Below are 25,205 nucleotides of genomic sequence, written 5' to 3' on the forward strand. Positions count from 1 at the left end.
AGGCTCTTTCTGGCAACATGGCTTCTCTCCAGGGAGAAGGCTTGGTGAAGTAGAAAGAACATATGGTTTCTGCATTCAGAAGGATCTGAGTTCAATCCTTCTTTTGCTATGAGGTAACTTTGCCTTTTCTTTCTATACACTTAAAACTGTTCTAAAAAAATCAATTCTGTTAAAAAAAAAAAAAAAAAACCCCACTCTTTTCAATGGAAAGAGTCAGGGGAAAGTGTCCAGAAGAGCCAACCAATCAGGAACATCCAGTTTAGAGCTTATGGGAGCAAGAAATAGTTTTACTGTAAATGTAATCATTTCGCTTTCTCTTTCTCTACTGAAATTCGGTTGTGTTATTTTTGTCCTTAAAATGAGAGTATAATTAGGATTTAAAATCTAGGATTCCCATTTACTGAGTTTATTTCAATGACTTTCTCATTTCCAAAATTTCTAATCTACCAATGGTATGCTGGTAAACTGCCTCTGAAAACAAACTAAAACCCCTGATTTATAGTGTTGCTGGTTTCTGTGGTATAAATATTCCCAGCACAGCCAGTTTCAATCTGCCAGTGATTTACCAGCCAGCTTGTGTGAGTTTCAGCACACCGCTGCTCTTGTCCAAATTTACTTCATAGTTTCTTGCTCTTTTCAGTGAAATGTAATCATTTCACTTTCTCTTTGAGCATCCAAACACACTGTAAGCCTTTTATGAGGCCATTCCATAAAATAAATGTTATCTGGGGTGAATTTGGTACCTTTTTTTTTTGAAGTATAGTTGATTTACAATATTAGTTTCAGGTGTACAACACAGTGATTCATTGTTTTTATAGATCATGCTCCATTTAAAGTTATTAAAAAATAATGGCTGTATTTCCCTGTGCTGTACGATATATCCTGGCTGCTTATTTATGTTATACTTAGTAGTTTGTATCTCTTAATCCCATACCCCTATCTTGCCCCTCCCAACCTTCCCTCTATTGTTTGCGTCTTTCTTTGCATTCAGTTTCTTCTCTCCCCACAATCCACAGGTGGGTTTGCTTTTTTAAAATTTTTTATTTATTTTTGGCTGCATTGGGTCTTCGTTGCTGCGTGCGGGCTTTCTCTAGTTGCAGCCAGGGGGGTGCTACTCTCGGTTGCGGTGAGCAGGTTTCTCATTGCGGTGGCTTCTCTTGTTGCAGAACACGGGCTCTAGGCGCGCAGGATCAGTAGTTGTGGCTCGCGGGCTCTAGACCACAGGCTCGGTCACGGGCTTAGTTGCTCCGCGGTATGTGGGATCCTCCCGAACCAGGGCTCGAACCCGTATACCCTGCATTGGCAGGCGTATTCTTAACCACCGCGCCACCAGGGAAGCCCCACAGGTGGATTTAGCAATTGGCTCCATCCAGCTCCCCGCCCCTCTCGCCCTTATTCTAGAGCCCGATGCGCTGATTCAGTGAGATCAGAGGATATCAGACCAGGCAGGCAGTTGACAGGATGGTGTGGCTTACCGGTTGCAGCGGGGATCCGCATCCTCCTGTCTCCTTTCTGGGCCTGCGTCTTGATGAAAGTCTCTGTCCAGCTGGCGTGCAGGCGAAGCTCCAATCCAACGCCCTCCAAGCGGCGAGGCTGCCTTGAGTTCTGGTCTTGTGTGCAGCGCTTCGCTTCCCGGCCCCTCTGCTGAGCGGGACCTAACAGCCTGCAGCTGCTCGGTCCCCGGATGGGAGCCCAGCAAGATTTGGCTTCAGCCCTGCTCGCAGCTTTGCATGTTTCCCCATTACTGGTCCATAGAAGTATTCATCTCGTTTTTCGGGTCAGGCGGTGTTTTGTTTTCTAGTTTTACCTTTTCTGTATCACTGTTGTGTTTTGGGGTCAAAGCGGGTGTCACTTATCTGGAATGCTGGCACTGCACACGACCTCCTCTCCCTCTTTGCCTGTCTCCCTTCCGAGCACCCTGAGCACTGCTTCCTCTCTACCCCACCTCGCCTTGTCCCCGGCCTTTCTGGAAACTTGCTCCACTTCTCGCTCCCACTTTTCTTCTCAGAACCCCTTCCCGCACCAGTGGCTTGCATGCGCCCCTGACACACCTGCAGTCACCGTAGCTGCTGCATCCCCAGGACACTCAGTCTCACTTTCTCTCACACGTGATCCCAGCTGGACCCTGTCGCTCAGTCTCGGCTCCAGCCCACACACCCACTCACCTGGAGGTAACTGCCCGTAATCGCTCACAGCAAATCAGGCAGGCAAAACGACACTTCAAAACCTACAAAAACATGAGTAAATAATTTATAATACTGGGCTTCCCTGGTGGCGCAGTGGTTGAGAGTCCGCCTGCCGAGGCAGGGGACACGGGTTCGTGCCCCGGTCTAGGAAGATCCCACATGCCGCGGAGCGGCTGGGCCCATGAGTCATGGCTGCTGGGCCTGTGCGTCCGGAGCCTGTGCTCCGCGGCGGGAGAGGCCACAGCAGTGAGAGGCCCGCGTACCGCAAAAAAATATATAAATAAATAAAAATTAATAATAATAATAATTTATAATACTGAGATGAGGAAAGGTTTTCTAGCCATGACATGAAATCCAGATTTCTTAATAATGAAGTCTGAGCAATATTAAATTTTTTGTTTTTGTTTAACATCTTTATTGGAGTATAATTGCTTTACAATGGTTAGTTTCTGCTGTATAACAAAGTGAATCAGCTATACATATGCATATATCCCCATATCTCCTCCCTCTTGCATCTCCCTCCCACCCTCCCTATCCCACTCCTCTAGGTGGTCACATAGCATCGAGCTGATCTCCCTGAGCTATGCGGCTGCTTCCCACTAGCTGTTTTACATTTGGTAATGTATGTATGTCCATGCCATTCTCTCATTTCGTCCCAGCTTACCCTTCTCCCTCCCCGTGTCCTCAAGTCCATTCTCTACGTCTGCGTCTTTATTCCTGTCCTGCCCCTAGGTTCTTCAGAATCAATTTTTTTTTGTTTAGATTCCATATATATGTGTTAGCATACGGTATTTGTTTTTCTCTTTCTGACTTCACTCAGTATGACAGACTCTAGGTCCATCCACCTCACTGCAAATAACTCAATTTCGTTTCTTTTTATGGCTGAGTAATATTCCATTGTATATATGTGCCACATCTTCTTTATCCATTCATCTGTCGATGGACACTTAGGTTGCTTTCGTGTCCTGGCTATTGTAAATAGTGCTGCAGTGAACATTGTGGTACATGACTCTTTGAATTATGGTTTTCTCCGGGCATATGCCCAATAATGCGATTGCTGGGTCGTATGGTAGTTCTTTTTTTTAGTTTTTTTAAGGAACCTCCATACTGTTCTCCATAGTGGCTGTATCAGCTTACATTCTCACCAACAGTGCAAGAGGGTTCCCTTTTCTCCACACTCTCTCCAGCATTTATTGTTTTTTTGGGTTTTTTTTCGGTACGCGGGCCTCTCACTGCTGTGGCCTCTCCCGTTGCAGACCACAGGCTCCAGACGCACAGGCTCAGCAGCCATGGCTCACGGGCCCAGCCGCTCCACGGCATGTGGGATCTTCCCAGACAGGGGCACGAACCCGTGTCCCCTGCATCGGCAGGCGGACTCTCAACCACTGTGTCAGCAGGGAAGCCCTAACATTTATTGTTTATAGACTTTTTAATGATGGCCATTCTGACTAATATTAAACTTTTGTGCAGTATTAAGAAAAAATGATTTTGTAAAGACAAACAAAAAGGAAAACATCCACCACTCAAGACAGTCTAATTTCCCTAAAATAGAAATGTGGCTAAAATTCAATGAAGACTAACAAGCCAGTAGCAAAATGGTGAGATAGGAATGGGCAACACACCAAAACAGAAAAGTCAAATACCAATAAACTGAAAATTTGCCAAACATCACTAAATTTAAAAAAACGAAGCAGTTATATAATCTATTTTTACTACTCAGACTGGCAGTTTTAAAAATTGATAATAAAAAAAAATTAAAAAAAAATTAAAAAAAAAAAATTGATAATAGAGGGAGTTGGTAAGCACATAATAGGTATCTTTGTTATCACTGCAATAACATAAATTGGTAAAAACTTTTCGGCAGGCTATATTAACAATGTGTTAAAATGTTAAGGGTCCCCACTCTGACCCAACAACTCTACTTCCAGGTATACATCCTGAGTGAGTCTCAGCTGGGCTCAGAGAGGAGCGGAACTGGTATTTTCACCGTGGGCAGCAACACAGTGGAAGCCCCCATGTGCCTATCACTAGGAGCCATGATGTAATGCTGGGGCAGCTACACGCTGGAATGATGCTTGTTGAGAGTGAGGCACATCCCTGTCACATGTCCAAGATACACGGGTAAGTGAAAAGGCAGGTCACACAACAGCGTGAGTAGAATGTTCACATTTTTGTAAGAGAAAAGTGGGTTGATATATGCAAACAGAAGGCAATATACTGAATGTTCACCAAGCTGCTAGCAATGGTGATCCCAGAGGGGTGGGGATGCGCACTTATACTTTATATATATATACACACACACATTTTTTAATGAGCATATATTAGTCTAATAAGCAGAAAAATACAAGTAAAAACAAATCATGATTAGTAAAGCATTTCATAATTATTTTTAAATTTCTTAACATAATGAATGATGGGTATAGCTCTAATTTATCCATCCTTATTCATACAGACAATGTATGAATTAAAGTTCATCTACGTTACGGATGAACAGCATAATCAGAGTTTTCACTTGGTCGTAACTTCCTTTCCAAACTCTGCTGCTCGACTCCAGGCACAGTGTGACATCCATGGGTGAGAATCAACTCACTTGGCCAGGCGTGTGTCAGAAAACCACCCGGTGTCCCCTGGCTGCTGTGACACCAGGTACCTGAGCAGACAGAACAACTGTGGGAGGAGAAGCCAGCCCTAGATCATCCACTCTTGCCAGAGCATTCCCTCTGAAGATGCACTGACTTCCGTGGTTCTCCCCAAATCTGAGGTTTACAAAGTAGCCAAGATGCTCACACAGGGGGAGAGAAGGATACACTCTGCACAGAAAACAGAGGTAAAAGGGATCAGCTGGGACATCTGGATTTGAGGAGAAGGAAGGTGGCCAAGGGCAAGAGACATTCATGACAAGTTCCAGTCAGGGATGGGGGTGCTGCTCTCAGGCCTCTCTGCTGCGGCCCGCACGCTCCACCCACGCACAGGAGCTCACACGGCTGAGTTGCCCAGGCCTTTCCTGTCCTCTGCCTATACCTCTATCGTTTCTTCAGCGGCTAGAGGCTGGTCTCAACACCCCTAGCCAGAAAACAGGCAGGGGATCCTGGGGCCAGCGATTACCAATAGTAAGCACGTTATTATAAAGACGGAGGAAACCGTGGCTTTGAAAAGGGATGGGAGGAAAAGGACTAAATTTTCCAAAATGCAAATTTTTTCTTCTACCTTCCCCCATCATTTGCACAATTTTTGTCAAGTCCAAACGTAATTTAAAATGAGGTAGGTAGTTTCTCTCTACTCGTGCCTTCATCTTTGTGTTGACTGTTGAGGCCTGTGCAGTGAAAGCACTAGTGTCCCGTGCAGGGGGAGCACCAAGGGTGGCACCAGTGACTGCAGCAGCTTCTCAGTTGGCTATCTTCTCAATCTCGTCCAAGTCATCTGTGTCCAGTCTTTCTATTTTCTTATCTGGGGGAAAGAAAAGAATTCAAAGAGAGACAAACATGGGGTTACAGAGACACACACTCAGGGAAGGGACAGCACAGCAGGGAGGGAGGAAACACAGGTCTCTGCTACCTAGGAACGTGCTGTGCCTCTGGCCACAGAGATCCTTCACTGAACCCCAAAGGCTTCCAGTGACTGAGCAAGGGACACAGACAGCACAGCCAGAGCCCCAGGCCCCACAGCCTGGCCGGGGGGACTGTCATTCAAGTCCCTGAGCCCTGAGCTCTCCAGGTGTGCTCTTTGAGAACTTCCACATTGTAGGGAAGGAGGGGAATGGGACAGAGACAAAGGCCTCTCTCGGGGCCACAGGAAAACCTACCTGTTACCCTCCCCTCCCGCCCTGGACTTGCCCCTGTAAGGTAAGGGCCCAGCAGGGGACACTCCCAGGGACTCACTGAAATGCTCCTGGATTCTGTTCAGGATGTTCATGCTGTGCTTGCTGTCCACCATGTTCACGGCCAGGCCCCTCTTGCCAAAGCGGCCGGTGCGCCCGATCCGGTGCAGGTAGGTCTCGTTGTCCGGGTTCCCATCCTTGTCCACGGGAAGGTCAAAGTTGATGACGACAGACACCTGTTCCACATCGATACCTGCATGAAGGAGAGTTGGACAGGAGTAAGGATGGGAGACAGAAATCACTGTCGTCCACAGTCAGGCCTACACACACCAACCTCAGGTGGAAGGAACAGTCTGGGATGGACCAGCTCTGGGATTCAGACAAAGGGGCAGGTAGCAGAACCCAGAGGGAGAAAACAGAACTGTGGCAGGTGCTGACTAAATTATGAAATCAGCCATCAGGCTCCAGAGAGCCTCTGCTGGATACCAGTATCTGGAGAAGCAGCTAAAGCCTCACTGGGGGCCCCAAGAAGAGCAGGTGCCGTTCTAAGCCACCAAGTCAGGACTCTGGCTTCTGTGAAAGTTCTCCTCTGCTGAGGGAATACAAACAGGCTCTTCTAGAAAACAGGATCTCCCGCAAACCACCGGAGTGTCCCGCAGACGAGGATCTCTCCCGCTACCCCGAGCCTGCAGACCAGAACACAATCTCTGCTCACCACGGGCACACACGTTGGTGGTGACCAGAACCTTCTCTTTGCCCTCTCGGAAGCGCTCAATCACTGCAGCCCTCTGCTCCACCACCATTTCACCACTCAGCAGAGCCACCTGGTGGCCTTCTTTTGAGAGCTCTGCTGCCAGCCAACTAGCTGTTTTGCGGGTCTGGAAGGAAGAAAACATTTAAGAAATATAAGTACCTTAAGAGAATATTTTTGATCTGGAAGACTACTAAAACTTAGCAGTTAAGCATTATGTGTCTTAAAATTGTTAACGTGATGTGGTATAAAGAAGTAACCATGTCACCTGGGTGCTAATCTTAGAAAAATATTTAACCTTAATATAATCACAAGGAGGGGGGAAATCAGAGACATTCTAAAGACTACTTACTAGTCTGAACTCTTTTTTTAAAATTTTTTTATTTTTAAGATTTTTTGATGTGGACCATTTCCAAAGTCTCGATTGAACCCGTTACAACATTGCTTCTGTTCCATGCCCTGGCCCCTTGGACCCAAGGCATGTCGGATCCCAGCTCCCTGACCAGGGATTGAACCGGCACCCCCTACACTGGAAGGCGAAGTCTCAACCACTGGACTGCCAGGGAAGTCCCTAGCCTGGACTCTTCAAGATGTCCATGTCATGAAAGGTGGAGAAACTGTTATAGACTAAGGGAGTCTCAATGCAACAGACATTCTCTGATTGGCTCTTAGGTTTAACAGCAGCAGCCAAAAGCAATAAAGGCCATTTTGGTACACATGGGGAAAGTGGCATATGATGGACTACAGAGAGGACACTCGCTGCATCACTATGAAAGGTGTGACAATGGTCCTGTGCTCGTGCAGGAGCACGTCTCATCCTTAGGAAGCATTTAGGTGGGAAATGTCCTGATATCTACAACTGACTTTAAAATGATTCAGCAAGGGACTTCCCTGGTGGCGCAGTGGTTAAGAATCTACCTGCCAGAAACTAACACACCATTGTAAAGCAATTATACTCCAATAAAGATGTTGAAAAAATAATAATAATAAAATGAGCAAAAACCCTTACCCTAGAAAGGGACACAACAAATTTAAAATAATTACATTAGGCAAGATTTGTTTATATTGAATTTCTAATTCTTACTGTTTAAAACTGTCAGGTGCTTTATTAATTGATACTTTCACAAAATGAGAAATAAGTAATTTCTTTGATGGGAAATCATTAGTGCTATATGGTGCAAATCACCTGATAATTTAATAATGTAAGGTGGCATGGCTTCTATCAAGTTACATTTCAGTAGAGGAATAACATGCTTACAAAAGGTTTTTTTTTATAATAAGTATTTATATACACACGTACTTTCTAAATATACTGAGTTACATTATGTCTGGAATAAAACAGTGAATCAAAAGGATCTATACTGCAGTTTTCTACCATATATGGCATTAGATATATATCCCAAAGCAAAATGACTGAAAGTATTTTATTAAATAAAAAAAAAGAATCTGCCTGCCAATGCAGGGGACATGGGTTCGAGCCCTGGTCCAGGAAGATCCCACATGCTGCAGAGCAACTAAGCCCATGTGCCACAACTACTGAGCCTGCGCTCTAGAGCCCATGTGCCACAACTACTGAGCCCACGTGCCGCAACTACTGAGCCCATGCACCAAGAGCCTGTGCTCCACAACAAGAGAAGCCACTGCAATAAGAAGCCCACGCACCAAAATGAAGAGTACCCCCAGTTGCCACAACTAGAGAAAGCCAGTGTGCAGCAATGAAGACCCAACGCAGCCAAAAAAAAAAAAAAAATTTAGGGAAAAGTACAGATATCCCCCGCACAAAAGCTTATGGATAAAGCAAATGTTGACAATAGGTGAAAGGCATGAAAGTGCTCATTTTGTATTTTTTTTCATCTTTTCTGTAGGTTTGAAAGTTTCAATTTGAGTTTGGGAAAACAATGCCACTGTAAAAAAAAATTTTTTTTAATCTACAAGTATCCCACTAATAGAGTAAGAGTTCTCTTATTCTTACATCACTTAACAGAATTTTGATGTTTTCTTCAGCGATCTTAACTATTCCTGAAAAATTATTTTGGCTATTATAAATGGGGTCTGGGCTTCCCTGGTGGCGCAGTGGTTGAGAGTCCGCCTGCCGATACAGGGGACACAGGTTCGTTCCCTGGTCCAGCAAGATCCCACATGCCGCGGAGCAGCTGGGCCCGTGAGCCATGGCCGCTGAGCCTGCGCGTCTGGAGCCTGTGCTCCGCAACTGGAGAGGCCACAACAGTGAGAGGCCCGCGTACCGCAAAAAAAAAAAAAAAAAAAATATATATATATATAAAAATAAATAAATAATAAATGGGGTCTATCCTTCCATTTTCTGGGGTCTATCCTTCCATTTTCTAAGTGTTTGTGTTTGACACTGGTAAACTACTTATTTTCTAGTAATTTTCTAACCAACCGTCCTGTTTAGTTTCTTATTTTTCCTCCAAATATCAGTTGATTTACTTGGGTTTTCTAATGTATCACCTACAAATGATATAAAGTTCAGGAGACTCTATGCTTAGACTATATATATGCCTCAGGATACTAAGAAGAAATTGTTTCTTACATCTTCACAAACCACTTCCTTTCCAGCCACAGGGAAAGAACCTGGTCCCCCAGCACGAAGTGGAGCTGGCTGAGAGGGAGGGCGCAGGGCCACACCCTCCAGTGGAGCTCCTCCCCCGCAGGCCTCCTCCTGCTGCCGCTGCTACTCACATGGCAGAAGATCATGGCTTGAGCAATGGTGATGGCCCCGTAGATATTACACAAAGCCTGGAACTTCTCATCTCTGCTATTGCACAGGACATAATACTGCTTGATGGTGTCCAGCGTCTCCTCCTCGCGCTTCAGTTTGATGATGTTTGGGTCTGGGACCACTTTCTGGGCAAATTTCCAGACAGAGTCTTCGAAGGTGGCAGAGAAAAGCAGCATCTGGCAGTTCCTGGGAAGCATCCTGCAAGGGAAGGCCCAGGCGTTCAACATGACCCCGACCGAGTGTTTCACTGGAAGGAACAGAAGCACAGCCTCCCCAGGCTTGGATGACCTGCGTCCCCAGGAAGGTGGCAAAGCAGGGAGGAGCACTGCAGGGAGGAGGGAGGAGCAGACGTGGAGCAGGGACGGCTGGTGGTAGAGTCCCTAAGTCTCCTTCCTCAACCCAGGCTGGGGGTATGGTCAGTGTGACATGGAAATGGCCCACCAAACAAGTGCCTCTGAAAGCTGCAGAGTAAAGAACCTGGCAGGGGCAAGAAGAGGAGGGTGAAATAAAAGGAGATGATGCTGCAGATCAGGAGGCCGAGAAGCTCCTCCTGGCTCATGAGTTCCTACCTCTGGATGCGGATGCTCTGATCTTGGTGGCCCTGAGTAGCTATCATCACGTCAGCCTCATCCAGAACAAACACCTTGATCTTCTTGGGGTCAATGAACTTGAGCTTGGAGCACCAGTCCAGAACGGTCCCAGGGGTGCCAATGACAATGTGCTCACTGATCTTCTGACCTCTTTCCACTGTGGAGACAAGATGTGTTCTGTGGGTACTTCCATGACTAAACCCGCTTTCAAAATGAAAGCCTCCTTGCCCATCCTTCCAGAGCTAGAACAAGTTAATTTCAGATTTCAAACCACAGGGGTGTTACCCAAAAGTTTTGTGTTCTTCTACTATAAAATGGGCATAATGACACCCATCTCACTGCACTGTGGTCAGGATTAAATCCTACAGTCAACCATCCATGAGTGTTAGTTTCCCTTTTTCTACTTTCTCCTGTAATTCCCCATCACCCAATTCTTTCTCTTTAGCATAACACTTATTCTTTTTATACCATCCCTTCACTCATGGTTCATTGATTTCCTTATAAATTGGTAGTTTTGAGTCCTAGCATCCTGGCCCAGTGATTTTTTGCTTTGTTAGATATTCTAATTGTGTAGACAGTTTTCCTAAATACAAATTCTCTTTGATTGAAAAAAACACATTACTCTCAAACTATAGCTGGTGGGAGTTGAAACTGATATAACCATCTATCAAAATTACTAATGCATGTAGCCTTTGACCAGTGCTTCCACTATTACGAATCCATCCTGTATGTACATGAATATGTGTGAAATAACATATATGCAAGGGTATGCATTCATTAAAACATAACTAAGCAAAATATGACGCACCGAATGGATGACACCAACAAAAGTATAAAACTGTTTAGGAACTGATGTGGAACAATCTCCAAAATACATTGTTAAATGTGAAAAAGAGGTTGCAGAGCAATTTGTATACCAATAGGGGCAAAAAAGAATACATGTAATATATGTACATGCGTGTGTGAGTGTTCTATCTATCTATCTCATCTATCTCTATTGCCGAGCCATGAGGGATGCAGGATCTTAGTTCTCCGACCAGGGATCGAACCCGTGCCCCCTGCAATGGAAGCGCTGAGTCTTAACCACTGGACTGTCAGGGAAGTCCCTACACGTTATCACATTATCACTTGCCTGTAGCCACACAGACTGTCTCTGGTAGGACATGTGAGGAACGGGTTAGTACTGGGTGCCTTTAGGCAGGCAGAACCAGGTGTTTGAAGGGTATGGGAAAAGAAAAGTTTCTACCATATATCCTTTTCAATTTTGAAACATGTGAATGTCACCTATTTTCAAAACAAAATTTAAAGTTCGAGGAGAAAGGGACTTCAGTCAGGAATTCATTAACTCCACTGGAAAAGTTTTAAATGAACTCTTCAATACCTTGTGGTTCTCACTGTCCACTGCCCATCAGTCTAAACTGAACTTTAAAAAAAATGATACCTTAAATAGTTAATATACTAATCCTTCACACAGTGAAGTCCCCTGTTATTATAAAACAATCTAGAGAAGATCCATGTTGTCTCAAGATTCTGGTACACTAAACTTAGCTGCACCTATCAGTGTAAGACATCAAACACACACAAAAATACTAATAATTTCTGGTTAAAGTACTCTTTCTGCATGCTGAAACATGATGGTTTCCTCCAGGAAAAGCCCTTGTGTGATTATTTGTATGGTAACTGTACTAGCTGTTTTTGTTTGTTGAATGACAGACAAACTACAGAAAATCAAACAGGGGGAATTCCCTGGCGGTCCACTGGTTAGGACTCCGCGCTCTCACTGCCGAGGGCCCAAATTTGACCCCTGGTCGGGGAACTAAAGTCCCACAAGCCGCACAGTGCGGCCAAAAAAAAAAAAAGAAGAAAGAAAATCAAGTAGGGAATTTGATATATACTTTCTTGAAAATGAACAGAGAGCCTATCACTTAAATGAAAACGACTGTTATTTGTTGTCATGATAACGTTTCAGCTTAAGGGAAAATTAGAATTTTAGAACACTTCTATGTGCTGCTGTAGGTTTGAGAGTTTCTCCATGTATAAACTCCTCTGAGTTGGTTGGCGGTGATATTATTGCATTTTAAATGCTATTTAAAATTTTATATTATGAAATATGTTAACATTTGGAAGATCAGCATAACTCAATAAAACAGTATTTTCCAAATGACCAAGATATGATGTTAGAAAACCACAGTTGGGCAAAAGATGCATTCAAAGTGCAAGGGAGACCAAGGAATTTTAATGTAACAGTACGAAGAATTCATTAATATGATTTCAGATATCACATGGCAACTAACTTTTAAGTAATTACCACTTGTTAATAAGTTTTGGTATGGCATCCAAAAAAACAATATCTAAAATTATAAGAAAGGCTAGATTTTCTTCTTATTCTTCCAAAGTAAGTACTTGGGGTCCTCAATAATGTTTAAGAGTATAAGAGAGCAAAAAGTTTAAGAACCGCTGCTCTAGGCGATTATAAACTGCTGGGTTGAAGGGGTATCTCTCTTCCATTTTTCTAGGTAATGCCAACTGCTTCTGGACGTCAGTGTGCCAATGTATACTCCCCACTGGAGCACGTGAGCCTTCCAGTTCTTCTCCATCTTGGTCAACACTTGCTTTGCCAGACTTCCTCATTTCTACCATCTGAGAGGCATACAGTGGTTTCAGTTGGCGTTTCCCTGATGACTAATGAAGCCTATTATCTTTTCACGTTTACTGGCCATCTGAATTCCTTCCTTTGTGAAGCGTCTGTTCAACTGGGCCTCTCTCGTCCATTTTCCTATTAGAATGCTTACTTTTTTCTAATTGATTTGTAGTTTTATATATTCTGATAACTTCTCCATTACCCATTTTCTACCTGCCCCTCCTCCCATCTTAACCCATATTTTCTACAGTCTCCAGAACACATGAAAAAAGAATTGGTGGAAGGATTTCTGATTTGGTAAGAGCAAGTGAACTGTACGTGCTCTTAGATTACTCTTACTAAAGGTGTGCTTTGCTTTTAAAGAAAGGGAACTGACCCAACCTACCATCTTCAGTGCTCATCCCTCCCTCGTAAGCAGCTTCCAGAACTCTGGGTACTGAATTCAAACCCTGGCTCCTCAGTGAAATACTCCACACTGGAAGAACCCCATGACTCATGCAGGGATTTTTTTTTTAACAACTAAAAATCTTACTTTAGGAGTGGAAGAATTTTTAACAAATCAGCAAGTATTTAAGTAGATTTGCTAAAGGCAACACTGGGCTCCAAGGTCAGACTGAACTAGAAAGTTGAATCTTATCACCTCATCTTCAAAATTCATATACCCAACCACCCGCCCCAACTCACGGCCTAGGTCTTGCCCCTTTATACTCACATTTATTGCCTCGAACAGCATAAGCAAGCTTTAGTTCCGGATGAAATCTGCCCATCTGCTCAATCACTTTTCCTGTCTGAAGCGCCAGCTCATATGTTGGGGAGAGGCACAGACACTAACGGGCAGATCATAGATCAGTTTAGGAGAGCCTTGTAGTAACGGACAACAGGCTCTAAAGCAACAAGTACACCGATGTCATTACCACTTGAACAGTGTAGGAAACCACATCCTTGTCAGCCAGGCCCACATTTCAGCTGTAGACAGAAGCCTTCAATAGGGAGCCCGGGCTTGGCAGATGCCTTCAGAAGCCACTGTTTAAGGCTGCTGCTTCCGAATCAATTCTACCCAGGTAAGGGCCTGGTGCACCATTGGGCTTTGCCTGAGCAACAGTCTGAGGCATCAGACGCATTCAGACTGTACCAGGGGCACCCTCGTTAGACAAACCCCCCCAGATGGCGCAGCCATTCCCAGGACGAGCAAGCCAGGGCCCCCAGGATTCCACCCCCTCACCTGGGGGTATCTCTCTGCTGGTTCCACTCGGCTGAGCATGGCCAGGACGAAGGCAGCTGTTTTACCAGTACCAGACTGAGACTGGGCAATCAGGTTCTGTGGGCTGGATGAAGGAAGAACAGAGATGAAAATAATATTGGTTAATAACAATCAAGTGTCGGGACTTCCCTGGTGGCGTAGTGGTTAAGAATCCGCCTGCCAATGCAGGGGACACCGGTTCGAGTCCTGGTCTGGGAAGATCCCACATGCCGCGGAGCAATTAAGCCCGTGTGCCACAACTACTGAGCCTGCGTTCTAGAGCCTGTGCTCCGCAACAAGAGAAGCCACCGCAATGAGAAGCCCGCACACCACAACAAAGAGTAGCCCCCGCTCGCCACAACTAGAGGAAGCCTGTGCGCAGCAACGAAGACCCAACGCAGCCAAAAATAAATAAACAAATTTATTAAAAACGAAACAAAAAACAACCCAGTGTCCAAATGTTCTTTCTGGGTGGTAGGAATAGGGATTTTCCCCCTCATGCTTCTATTATCCAGGTTTTCTGCACTGAGTAAAATGATAAACTTTTTATATGATGTTAAAAAAAACTACTTAAATATTAAGTGAAATGATTATTTTAGATGGGCTCACACTAAGAAATCCTCATTCTAGACTCTAGCACAGCTAGAGTGCCCCAGTTTTATACCCCAAGGGGCCTATGGAAATTAAGACTGCAGAGAAACATCTGTGCCCAGACAAATCCCTGAGCCATAATGTGTCTTCAGGACTTGGCTCCTACTATGTGCTCCCTTTTCTCATCTTTATGGAAAATTTAAGAGAACAAGTCAGATGCTTTAGAAGGAACTTTCACATTTCACTTCAGGTAACCCAATGTCATGGGAATAGGTGGCATTTTTTTAAAAAATTTATTTATTTTTGGTTGCGTTGGGTCTTTGTTGCTGCGTGTGGGCTTTCTCTAGTTGTGGTGAGCAGGGGCTACTCTTTGTTGTAGTGCGTGGGCTTCTCATTGCAGTGGCGTCTCTTGTTGCACAGCACGGGATCTAGGTGTGTGGGCTTCAGTAGTCGTGGCATGCGGACTCAGTAGTTGTGGCTCATGGGCTCTAGAGCGCAGGCTCAGTAGTTGTGGCGCACAGGCTTAGTTGCTCCACGGCATGTGGGATCTTCCCAGACCAGAGCTCGAACCCGTGTCCCCTGCATTGGCAGGCGGATTCTTAACCACTAAGCCACCAGGGAAGTCCTAGGTGGCATTTTTATCATTAAAAAAGAGGGACTTCTCTGGTGGTCCAGTGGTTAAGACTCCGAGCTTCCACTGCAGGGGGCACAGGTTTGATCCCTGGTCGGGGAACTAAAATCCCACATGCTGTGTAGTGCAGCCAAAATATAAACAAACAAACAAACAAATAATACAGTTGAATGAAAAAAGTTGCTACCTAAGTATGATACCATTTATGTAACGTTTAAAAATATGCAAACTTGGAATTCCAGTCCAGTGGTTAGGACTCGGCACTTTCACTACCGAGGGCCAGGGCCCGGGTTCAATCCCTGGTCAGGGAACTAAGATCCCACAAGCCACGCAGCGTGGCCAAAAAAAACCAAACAATGAAAGCAAACTATGTAGTAAAAGGATAAAAAAACATGAGAGAAGGCTTCCCTGGTGGCGCAGTGGTTGAGAGTCCACCCGCCTATGCAGGGGTGCAGGTTCATGCCCCGGTCCGGGAAGATAGGAGATGTTCCTGGTATTGCTCCTGGTATTTTTCGCAGGTCTCAAAAAATTTTAAATTATTAAAAAACAATAGCAACGACAACAACAAAACAGTTTTTAAAACTGCATAGAATAACAGCACTAACTTTTTCTATCAGTTTTTATTAAGTGGAAAAGGCAGAAACTGTATTGAATTGCATCTGACTCTCTCTGCACCTGTCTAAGCTGTTCCCCTGAAGAAGCACGTTGCTCTCAACGGCCCATCTTGTGCTCAGGAACACTACAGCTCTTGGTGGAAGACGTTTAACCCAGTTCTGAAGAGGTGTGCCAGGGTCCATATACTTACGGCTCAGCAAGCATCATGGGTAACGCATTCTCTTGTATCTTGGATGGTCGATTGAACCCCATGGCATAGACTCCCTGCAGAAGCTGTGGTTTCCTAGGAGGCCAGGGAGAGAAAGATGGATTCCTAGTTGTTGAAATTGTTTTAAAAGCCTAGAATTTTATTTTTCCCTATATCTAGCAAAGAATGATACTTCCTGTCAGACATATTTTCCTATGCCTTAAAAAATACTAACTAAAACAAAACAAAACCAAAATCTTTCCCTACTAAATCTTAATCTGAAACTACTATGCCATTTATAAAATCCGGGCTAGTTTCCTTTCTTGGAGAAATTCATCTTTCAGGAGACCCACAAATTTGGTTGGCCTTGGATGACAAACATTCCCAGGATACTGGAAGAATGGTACTTATTAATTCATAGTATAAAATAAATTATAAAAGACATATCTAAAAATAAACACTGCTTACTATGCTGCTAAGATACAGAAGTCCCTTTAGGGAATGACATTTCAGTTTTCATTTCTCAGTGCAGATGCTCCACTGAACCACAGTCATTTTGTGTTCCATGGGCCTTCCAAAGCCAGCTGTGCAAGAACTCGGGACAATTGAGAGGTAAGAAAATTGATTCAGCCAGTTTCTAGTAAATAGGTAAAGGGAGTTCAGTTATCATACTGAACTTTACGAGTGATTAGATTTACTTATTTTGTCTAGTCAAAATCAAAACTAGAAAAGCACCAACTTCTTACATAAGTAGCCACACAACAAATATCAAATAAAGCTGCTTTTGTAGTACATTTATAATAAGCTCTCTGCTACCTCTAAATTGACAGGGTGTTTAACAAAAATCCCACCACATTGTTTTTAAAGTAAAGTCAAACCAACTCAAGAGTGTTCTCTAAGCCTTCCTTAGAGTTTAACAGGCTCTCTAAAAGGCAATCCTTCTGGCATATGGTGGTTCTCAGACACAAAGAACTTTGAACAGTAACATCCATTTGGAAGAAAAGGTTGTGAAGTTTAGCAGATTCTGATTTGGTTGCCAAGGAAACAAAGTCACTGCTGAAAGAGGACTCAAGTGATCCAAGAACTTTCAGTGGCTCATTATTTTTCTTTTATTTTGCAGATCTTTTCAGTAAAAAATAGACTAAGTATATTAGGTGACCTAGGTTTTATTCTTTGTTTCCTTTGGCTACTAACAATTAAATCGGAAAGAACTTGCCTTTTCAAAGAGGACAGTTCATCACTGGTTGACCTGAGAACTCCAGTCCTTTAAATGAAAGGAACTTAAAAAGACCACTGATACTTGGAAAAGCAAGCTGTCAGAGCACATCTAGCTGCTCGGACAGAATTTATGAATGGAAGCAGAGATGACAGATTTGCTGAAAAAAGCCTTTGACAGAGAAAATACACATAGAAAAGTATAATGTCCTGAAAATATTCAAAAAAAAAGGCCACACTTTAAAAACCTTGCTCTTAGCTATTGCTGCATTAACAACTTGATTTGGTTCTAGTTAGCTCTCTTATTTAAAGTGTCTCTTACTCTCAAGTGGTGGCAATAGTTGGCAGAAATGTGGCCCCTATTTGCCTACAGTGGGCATACGATAGATTTTGCTGAACAAAGGCAAAGAATCTATTCATTCCACCACTTTCTTATTCACTAGCTATTTTCTGTCTATGATTTGAGTCCTGGCAGGCAGCAAGAAGGGTAGCTATGTCTTGTGTTACTCATAACACCCAGCACAGTGTCATGTACATAAACCAACAACCCTAAATACCTCTTTACTAACTTACTGAAGGAAACGAAAAACTTGGCATAACATTACATAATTCTCTGCCTTTAAAACAAGGACATGTTAGAAGTCATTCTCACCACAGTGCAGAAATGTGCACACGTAAGGCTTAATTCTGGGTTCTGGATTTTTAAAAAAATTCTGCAACACTGAAGGCTGATTTCCACTGCAGTTACTGGGAATCCTGCACAGGCTTCTTGGACAGATTTTATAAAAGCAGATAAACTGTTCTTAACACTGTAAACCCTATAGTCTAACAAAAGGGCTTACCTAATAAGAAATGTTCCTGACATCCAGAAATCACCTGTCAGCCAATATTTTATTGAAAGTTCTAAGAGCATAAAAGAAAACAGACTTTCAGCTATGATGAATAAATTTGTGGCATTTAAAAATCCCTAAAGAGAAGAACTGGGTAGCCAAGAGACAAGGGTGGAGGGAGACCATCACTTTTCCATACTTTTAAACTTTTGAATCATGTGAATTATTAACTAGTCAAAGAAAGTAAATATACTAAGATTTAAAAAAAATAAAAGTAGAAAGTAAAATTCCCACAAGATCCCTGATATGCTAAGTCTTATAAAGGAGGGACTAGCAGGGAACAGTTGTTCAAAGGAACGGATACTCACAGCCGAAGCTCCTCGAAGGACTTCACCGAGTAGAGTGGGGAGTTTGGATCTCGCTGCAGGACTTCCACTTGGTTGGTGTTATCGACAAGGTTGCTTCTGATCAGCTTGTTGAGTAAGGACTGGGCGGCTCTGTCCTCTGTAGGAAACAACCAGTAGATCTTCCTCATACTCAGTGGGCAAACCCCACCCTTGTGAAACCTCTCTCACCATGTCTGCACCCACACCTGAATGGCCCAGCAAGGTAGGAGAAAAACATAATCACACCAAAAGGTCTCACTTTAAACTCCTGACTGCTAGACTCAAGTGGGCTGAGCTGCCCAGCAAGACTCTGTTTCTATACGCCACTTATTCACTCTTCTTCTCTCTTCAACTTCTAACCTCTCCACATTCTCACTCATCTAATGACTCTGCTACTCACTTCCCTGAGAAGTGAACGTAATCAGAAGCACCTCCAAGCGCTGCCGTGACAACCCACACACATCCACTTGCGTTTGTGAGCGTCCTTTCCACCTTCCCTGCTGTAACTGTGGATGGACCGCCATGCTCCTGAGGCTAGCCCCTCTACTTATACAATGGGTCCCATTCCGTCTTTCAGACAAGGATATTTCTCCCAGCAGTGACCTTCTCTCTTGCATGATCAGTTTCTCCCTCTAATGGATCATTCCCACCAGCATGTACACAGGTTGTAACACCTCTCCTTTATCCCACATCCCCATCCAGTTACTGTCCCAGTTCTCTGCTCCCTTTTATGGAACATTCCCTGACAGAGCTGTCTATACTCATGTCTTCACTTTCTCTTCACTGAAGAGGTTTTTTTAATTTAACCTCCCCACCTGACCTCAACAGCCCTTGTCAAGCTCACCAATGACTCTACACTCTAAATCAACTGAACAATTTTTAGTTCTCTTAACCAACTTATTACCTATATATGACTCCCTACTTTTGAAACACTTCTTTCTTTTGGTTTCCGGGATACCACTCTCTTTTGGTTCTCCTTCTATCTCACTGTTTTCAATTTCCTTGGCTGATTCCCCTCATCTCCTTGATCTTATAACTCAGAATGCCTCTGGCTCCAGAGAGGCACGTCCTAGGTGATACTATGTCTCTTGCTACAGGGTTTCAAAGATTAGTTACCTTTCTCTTCTTCATCTGTTTTCTCTGCAGTGGCATTAGTTTTGATAACACCTACACAAGAAAAGAGTTATCATAATCAGAAAGGCAAGTATCAAATCTACTCAAAAGGGGACCTCCCTGGTGGTGCAGTGGTTAAAAATCTGCCTGCCAATGCAGGGGACACGGGTTCAAGCCCCGGTCCAGGAAGATCACACATGTGGCGAAGCAATTAAAGCGGTGCGCCACAACTACTGAGCCTGCGCTCTACAGCCTACGAGCCACAACTATTGAAGCCCACGCGCCTAGAGCCTGTGCTGCACAAGATGAGCCACCACAATGAGAAGCACACACAATGCAATGAACAGTAGCCCCCACTTGCTGCAACTAGAGAAAGGCCATGCACAGCAACCAAGACCCAACACAGCCAAAAATATATATAAATAAATAAATTTATTTTTAAAAAAATCCACTCAAAAGGTGTGACAATATAAATATCAAACCTTATTTAAGTGATCAAAATTTAAATAGTTGGCATTTCTATACGTTTAATGGATTTTTATTCCTAGGAAGTTTAGTGCATAAGAAAATTTCAAATTTCTAGAAATGCTGGCTGACTTCAGAGTGATCAGATATGTCACCTCTGACTTACTTATTTAAAATATAGCATTATTATAACTATATTTAAAATATAGCATTATGTTAGCAGACACAATTAGACATGAGAAAGAAAATAAAGGTATTAAAAATTAAAAGAGGTAAAACGATCACATTTTTTAGATTACAAAAGATTGTAGGGGCTTCTCTGGTGGCGCAGTGGTTGAGAGTCCGCCTGCCGATGCAGGGGACACAGGTTCATGCCCCAGTCTGGGAAGATCCCACATGCCGCGGAGCGGCTGGGCCCATGAGCCATGGCCGCTGAGCCTGTGCGTCCGGAGCCTGCTCTCCGCAACGGGAGAGGCCACAGCAGTGAGAGGCCCGCGTACCGCAAAAAAAAAAAAAAGATTTTAAACTTGCAGGACTAAGAGAATCAACTTAAAAATGACTACAAAATAAGATATCTCAGTAAAAAATAAAAGAGCTAGGTACAAAATAAATAAATAGAAAACAGGAGCTTTTATAAATAGAGATATTATTGAAAAGATCCTCTTTAAAATAGCAACTAAAAAGGTAAAATATTGCACCTAGAAATAAAATTAACAAAAAATATGTGAGACTTATACGAAGAAAACTTTAAAACACTCAGAAGCTAAAATGTGGAAAACTAATCTATCTCCATCATTAATGAAACCGAATTTACTGGTTCTCAAATCCAGCGCTGACATTTGCCAAACGTGCTAAATGAAAGCTCCTTTCCACATCGCACCTATGAGTGCAAAGCAGAAGTGCACATGTAGCTTGTAGTTACTAGTGACTCACCATTGGTATCTGGTTTGACTTTCTCTTCCTTGATCTGCAAATTACTCATCTGAATGGGAATAAAAGGAAACACTTAAGAGTAGAGACACCTGCTAACCAAATACCATGAATTACACAACTGACAGTTAAACACAGGTTTGAACTTCAAGGGTTCACTTATTCAAGGATAAATGCTACAGTATTACTCAACCCATGGTTGGTTGAATCCAGAGATGTGGAACCACATATACGGATGGACAATGTTAGTTATTTGGGGATTTTCAACTGCAGGGAGGGTTGGGGGCTCATAACCCCCAAGTTGTTCAATGGTTAACTACATTTATTAAGCTCGTGTACACAAGTCTAAATGGTAAAACAAAAAAGGGGGGAGGGACTTACCCAACTGTTAGAAAGCAATGTTTATTTACTTATTTTTAATTTTTATTTTATTTTTTTGGCCGCGCTGCACGGCATGTGGGATCTTAGTTCCCCAACCAGGGATCAAACCTGTGCCCCCTGCAGCTGAAGTGCGGAGTCCCAACCACTGGACCGCCAGGGAATTCCCAGGAAGCAACATTTTAAAACATTTACTTATATCAGCCACCCAATAAGCAGAGTGGTTGAAACCAGATACCAAGTATCTTTAGGTCTATATTTGTGTTATTCATAAGAACACAGCTAGATTAGGGTTGTAGGTTAAAAAAGATTTGAAACCAATTCTCAGTAACTGTCTTTTAGGGAATATCTGATGCTAAATACTAGATTTAAATTCTAGAGTACAGAATCATATCCTTTATAATACTTTTTGATTTATTTGTGGCTGTCAATTTTATACTTCTGACCTGATTCCTCCTGAACTCCAGTGCCGCACTTCCAAATGCTTGATGGGCACTGTACAGAAAAGAGTTAACACAGCAGGTCTGACTGCTATCCTTAGGAAAGCCAGCTTGCAAAGTTGGCCCCTGGCTGACACCTGGAAACTTGGATTTGGAGAGAGTTCCCACCATTCCCAGAACCGCTGAGGGGTTCACTAACTATCTTTCTAAAAACATGTGGTTTATGATAACACCTGGTTTCCTTCCAGGGGTCTGGAATTTTGGTACCTGCTAGGCAAAGAATGACGATGTGATAGACCCCTAATAAAAACCCTGAGCACTGAGTCTCCAACGAGCTTCTCTGACAACACTTCGTATGTGTTGTTACAGTCTGTGGCTAGAGGAATCAAGCAGGAATTAAGTGGAGCTTGTGACTCTTCTGGGAGAAGGTTCTTAAAAGCTTGTGCCTGGTTTCCTCTGGACTTTGCAACACGGGCCTTTTCCTTTTGCTAATTTTGCTTTCCATTGTAATAAATCACAGCTGTGAGTACAATCATATGCTGAGTCCTATGAGTTCTCCCACGAAATCATTGAACCGGGACACCTCTCGGTGATTCCCAACACAGGTACTTACCAAGTTGTCCTCCTTACCTCAAATTCAGAACAGCCAAACATGAACTCATCACCCTATGTATCAAATCTGCTGTTCCTCCCACTCCCCTAATCCTGTTATTAGCACTATATTAATATCACCTTGTGGGATCCAGGTTGAAAACAGTAATCTCTGCCTTTATCTCCCTTCTCTTCTCTTTTGTAAATCTTCACACCTCCACAATTATCTCTTGAATCCATCCCCTCATCTTTAGTTTCATCATTCAACATAGGCCCCCTATCTCTGGGCTATGAGAGTAACTTCCACATTGATCTCCTTTCCTTTAGACATCACTCCTAATATATTCTGTTCTCTGCAGTCCAATAAATCTTGCTAGCTCTCAGATCTAATCTTGTCAGTATCCTTCTTAAAAACCCCCAAACAAGCCAAATAAAGCCTTTCATCTTCAAGTTCTTTGTTAAGGGCCAAAGTACACTCCTACGATATTTTCAGTACTGCTCCTACTACAACCCGATAACCTTAAGCTGCAGCAAAAATGAGTTCTGATTCCTGTTCTCTAGGCAAGTCCAGCACTTCTGTGCATTCTATTCTAAAATGCCGTTCACCTTCATCTCTATCTTAAATGATTATTTTCTAATATCCAGCACAAATATAAACTTCTTCACGAGGAATTTCCCTGACTTTCCTACTCATAAACATCCTCTCCCCATTCAAAGTTCATTTCTCACATTATTCTTACCATTTTCACAGCACCTCCCACCTTCTAGGCTTCCTAACTAGATTGTAAAGCTTCTTCCTAAACTTCCCTGGATTTAGCCCATTTCAACAATCTGCTGAGAAACTGACAATCCTCCCAAGGCAATAAAGGGTGACCGGAGAAGAAATGTAATTTAGGCATTAAAAGGTTACAGAAGAAAAAAAAAAAAAAAAGGTTACATAAGACGTCAGACTACATGGGACTTCCCTCGCGGTCCAGTGGTTAAGACTCCACGCTTCCACTGCAGGGGGCACAGGTTCGATCCCTAGTAGGGGAACTAAGATTCCTCATGCCGCACTGAAGGGGGGTGGGGGGAAAGACTTCTGACTACAAAAAAACCCTATATTCTTAAAATCAATGGTCCATTACCACCAAACAAAGGTAACTTAGAGATAAGAACGGGGAGTCACAGTTTACACTATAGTTAACTTCCCACTGAATGGATCTTCATTAATCAAAGAACCAGTATATGAAATTAAATGTCTCTTTAAACACAGATGAAACAGTTTGTAGTGCCTCCGCCCGTTTGCGGTAGATTGAAACACTAAATATAAACCTGAATCTGTTATTCTGCAAATTGCTACAAACCGCCAACCATGTTAAGCACGCATCTAAAAAACGGTAAAATAAGAGTAGCAGACAATCACTCAGAAACCAGATGAAAAAGAGAATCAGCATTGCTCCTTTTCTTACAATCCCCACTGAGGAGGTGCAGTGCAGAAAAGACAGCATACATAGCAGGGACAGATTTGCCACAGGATAAAAGTCTTTAACTGGCCCAGATCAAAGGAAAAGCCTCCATACTGGTCTCTTCTGCCTTAGCCGCAAATCAAGGCTAAGAGATTCCTCCCAGCAAACCTTTAGGGGTGTGTGGGCCACGGCCTGCCCAACCCAGGGAGCTCCCTGGACTCCAAGCAGGGTCGGCTTGGGCCCTCCAGTACGCTCGCCCCGCCTGGATCTGAAGCCACTGACCGACTTGACAGCCGCTTCCTGCTTGTCCACTGCCAGGGCCCACGAATCGGTGGCCATGGTCCCGGAGGAGGAAGGCCGACTGGCGAAAAACACAACCGCACGCACAGCAGCACCAGCCCTGAACTCCGCAGGCGCAAGAACCACACTCACTCGGACCGGAAGCGGCGATGCGCGAAGGTGACGTCAGTTTCCGTCCGGGGCGAGACGTCACCGTCGGCGCGGCGCCACGCAGGACCTAACATCGGGCTTCGCTTCCATTCGTCGTGCCCCGCTTCTTCTCGTCGTGCCGATACCCGCTTTTTCTGCGGACTTCCCCGGGAGCCACCTCATCGTGCCTGGAAATCCGTAAGTTCTATGGGGTGAAACTCGTAGACCTCACTTCTTTGCCTTACATCACTCTGAAGTAACCTAAATTTTATTTTTACGTCTGCCACGTCTCATAATAAATGTGTTAAGTCTCTGAGCTGTAAAGCCTTGCGCAAAGCAAAGTCCTAGGAGAAAACTATATGATGCCAGTTTCTGCTGTTAACGAACGAGATAACGTGTAAGACAGCAAAAAAGAAAGCGAAACCAAACGCCCTAAACCCCCATAATTCCACCACAAAAAACAAAAACAAAAAAGCCCCCAGCGTTTTCTTTACCTTCTGGGTCCTTCTAATTTCTGTACATATGCATCGTAGCACAGGTGTTTTACATAGTCCTAAACAAAGTACACATACAATTTTAAATTTGACTTTTTATACGGCTAAGTATTTTTTAAAGTCATTTGTCGATTTAATGTCATTGTAGTCCGTCAGTCTCATATCACGTAAATTACCTAAGTCCCCTTTCTCCCCGCCCGTTAGGGATATAGGTTTTTTCCATGTTTTATTATTAATTGATAACACTTAAGTGAGCATTCCCACCCTGTCAAAAATTATCTTACTTGTTTGCTTCCAGTTTACTTTTTGTCTCTCCCCACTAAAATATTAACTCTGCAAACAAGAGCAAAGATCTTATCTGTCTTAATCACAGTTGATTGAAGAACCTAGAAAAGTGCATGGCACATGGTAGACACCCAATAAATATTTTTTAATGCATGGCTGAATAGACTAATGAAGATTTTAGTTCAGAATGTGTTACTCTAGGACACATTTCT

The 25,205-nt window shown here is 43.4% G+C and overlaps 2 protein-coding genes across 2 annotated transcripts in view; one reads left to right on the forward strand and one right to left on the reverse strand.

Moving 5' to 3' along the window:
- Positions 1-4,872, forward strand: part of LOC112393356 (CMP-N-acetylneuraminate-beta-galactosamide-alpha-2,3-sialyltransferase 2) — a 24,473-nt gene extending 19,601 nt beyond the window's left edge. Inside the window, exons 7-8 of the transcript XR_003001893.1 lie at positions 4,115-4,307; positions 4,741-4,872. The gene's annotated coding sequence lies outside the window, so the exon portion shown is untranslated. The remainder of the gene's footprint in view (positions 1-4,114; positions 4,308-4,740) is intronic.
- Positions 4,488-24,273, reverse strand: DDX19A (DEAD-box helicase 19A). The gene is made up of 12 exons (XM_024735551.1): positions 24,068-24,273; positions 20,932-20,980; positions 19,537-19,587; positions 18,403-18,538; positions 15,993-16,085; positions 13,948-14,050; positions 13,438-13,552; positions 10,064-10,241; positions 9,455-9,692; positions 6,719-6,881; positions 6,065-6,256; positions 4,488-5,633 (listed from the first exon to the last, which is right to left on the reverse strand). The coding sequence occupies exons 1-12, from the start codon at positions 24,122-24,124 to the stop codon at positions 5,572-5,574; spliced, it is 1,437 nt and encodes a 478-aa protein (XP_024591319.1). The 5' UTR covers positions 24,125-24,273; the 3' UTR covers positions 4,488-5,571.
- Positions 24,274-25,205: the final 932 nt, after the last annotated feature.

This window comes from Neophocaena asiaeorientalis, unplaced genomic scaffold (genome assembly GCF_003031525.2).
Source record: "Neophocaena asiaeorientalis asiaeorientalis breed wild unplaced genomic scaffold, Neophocaena_asiaeorientalis_V1.1 scaffold40, whole genome shotgun sequence".
Taxonomy (NCBI): Eukaryota; Metazoa; Chordata; class Mammalia; order Artiodactyla; family Phocoenidae; genus Neophocaena; species Neophocaena asiaeorientalis.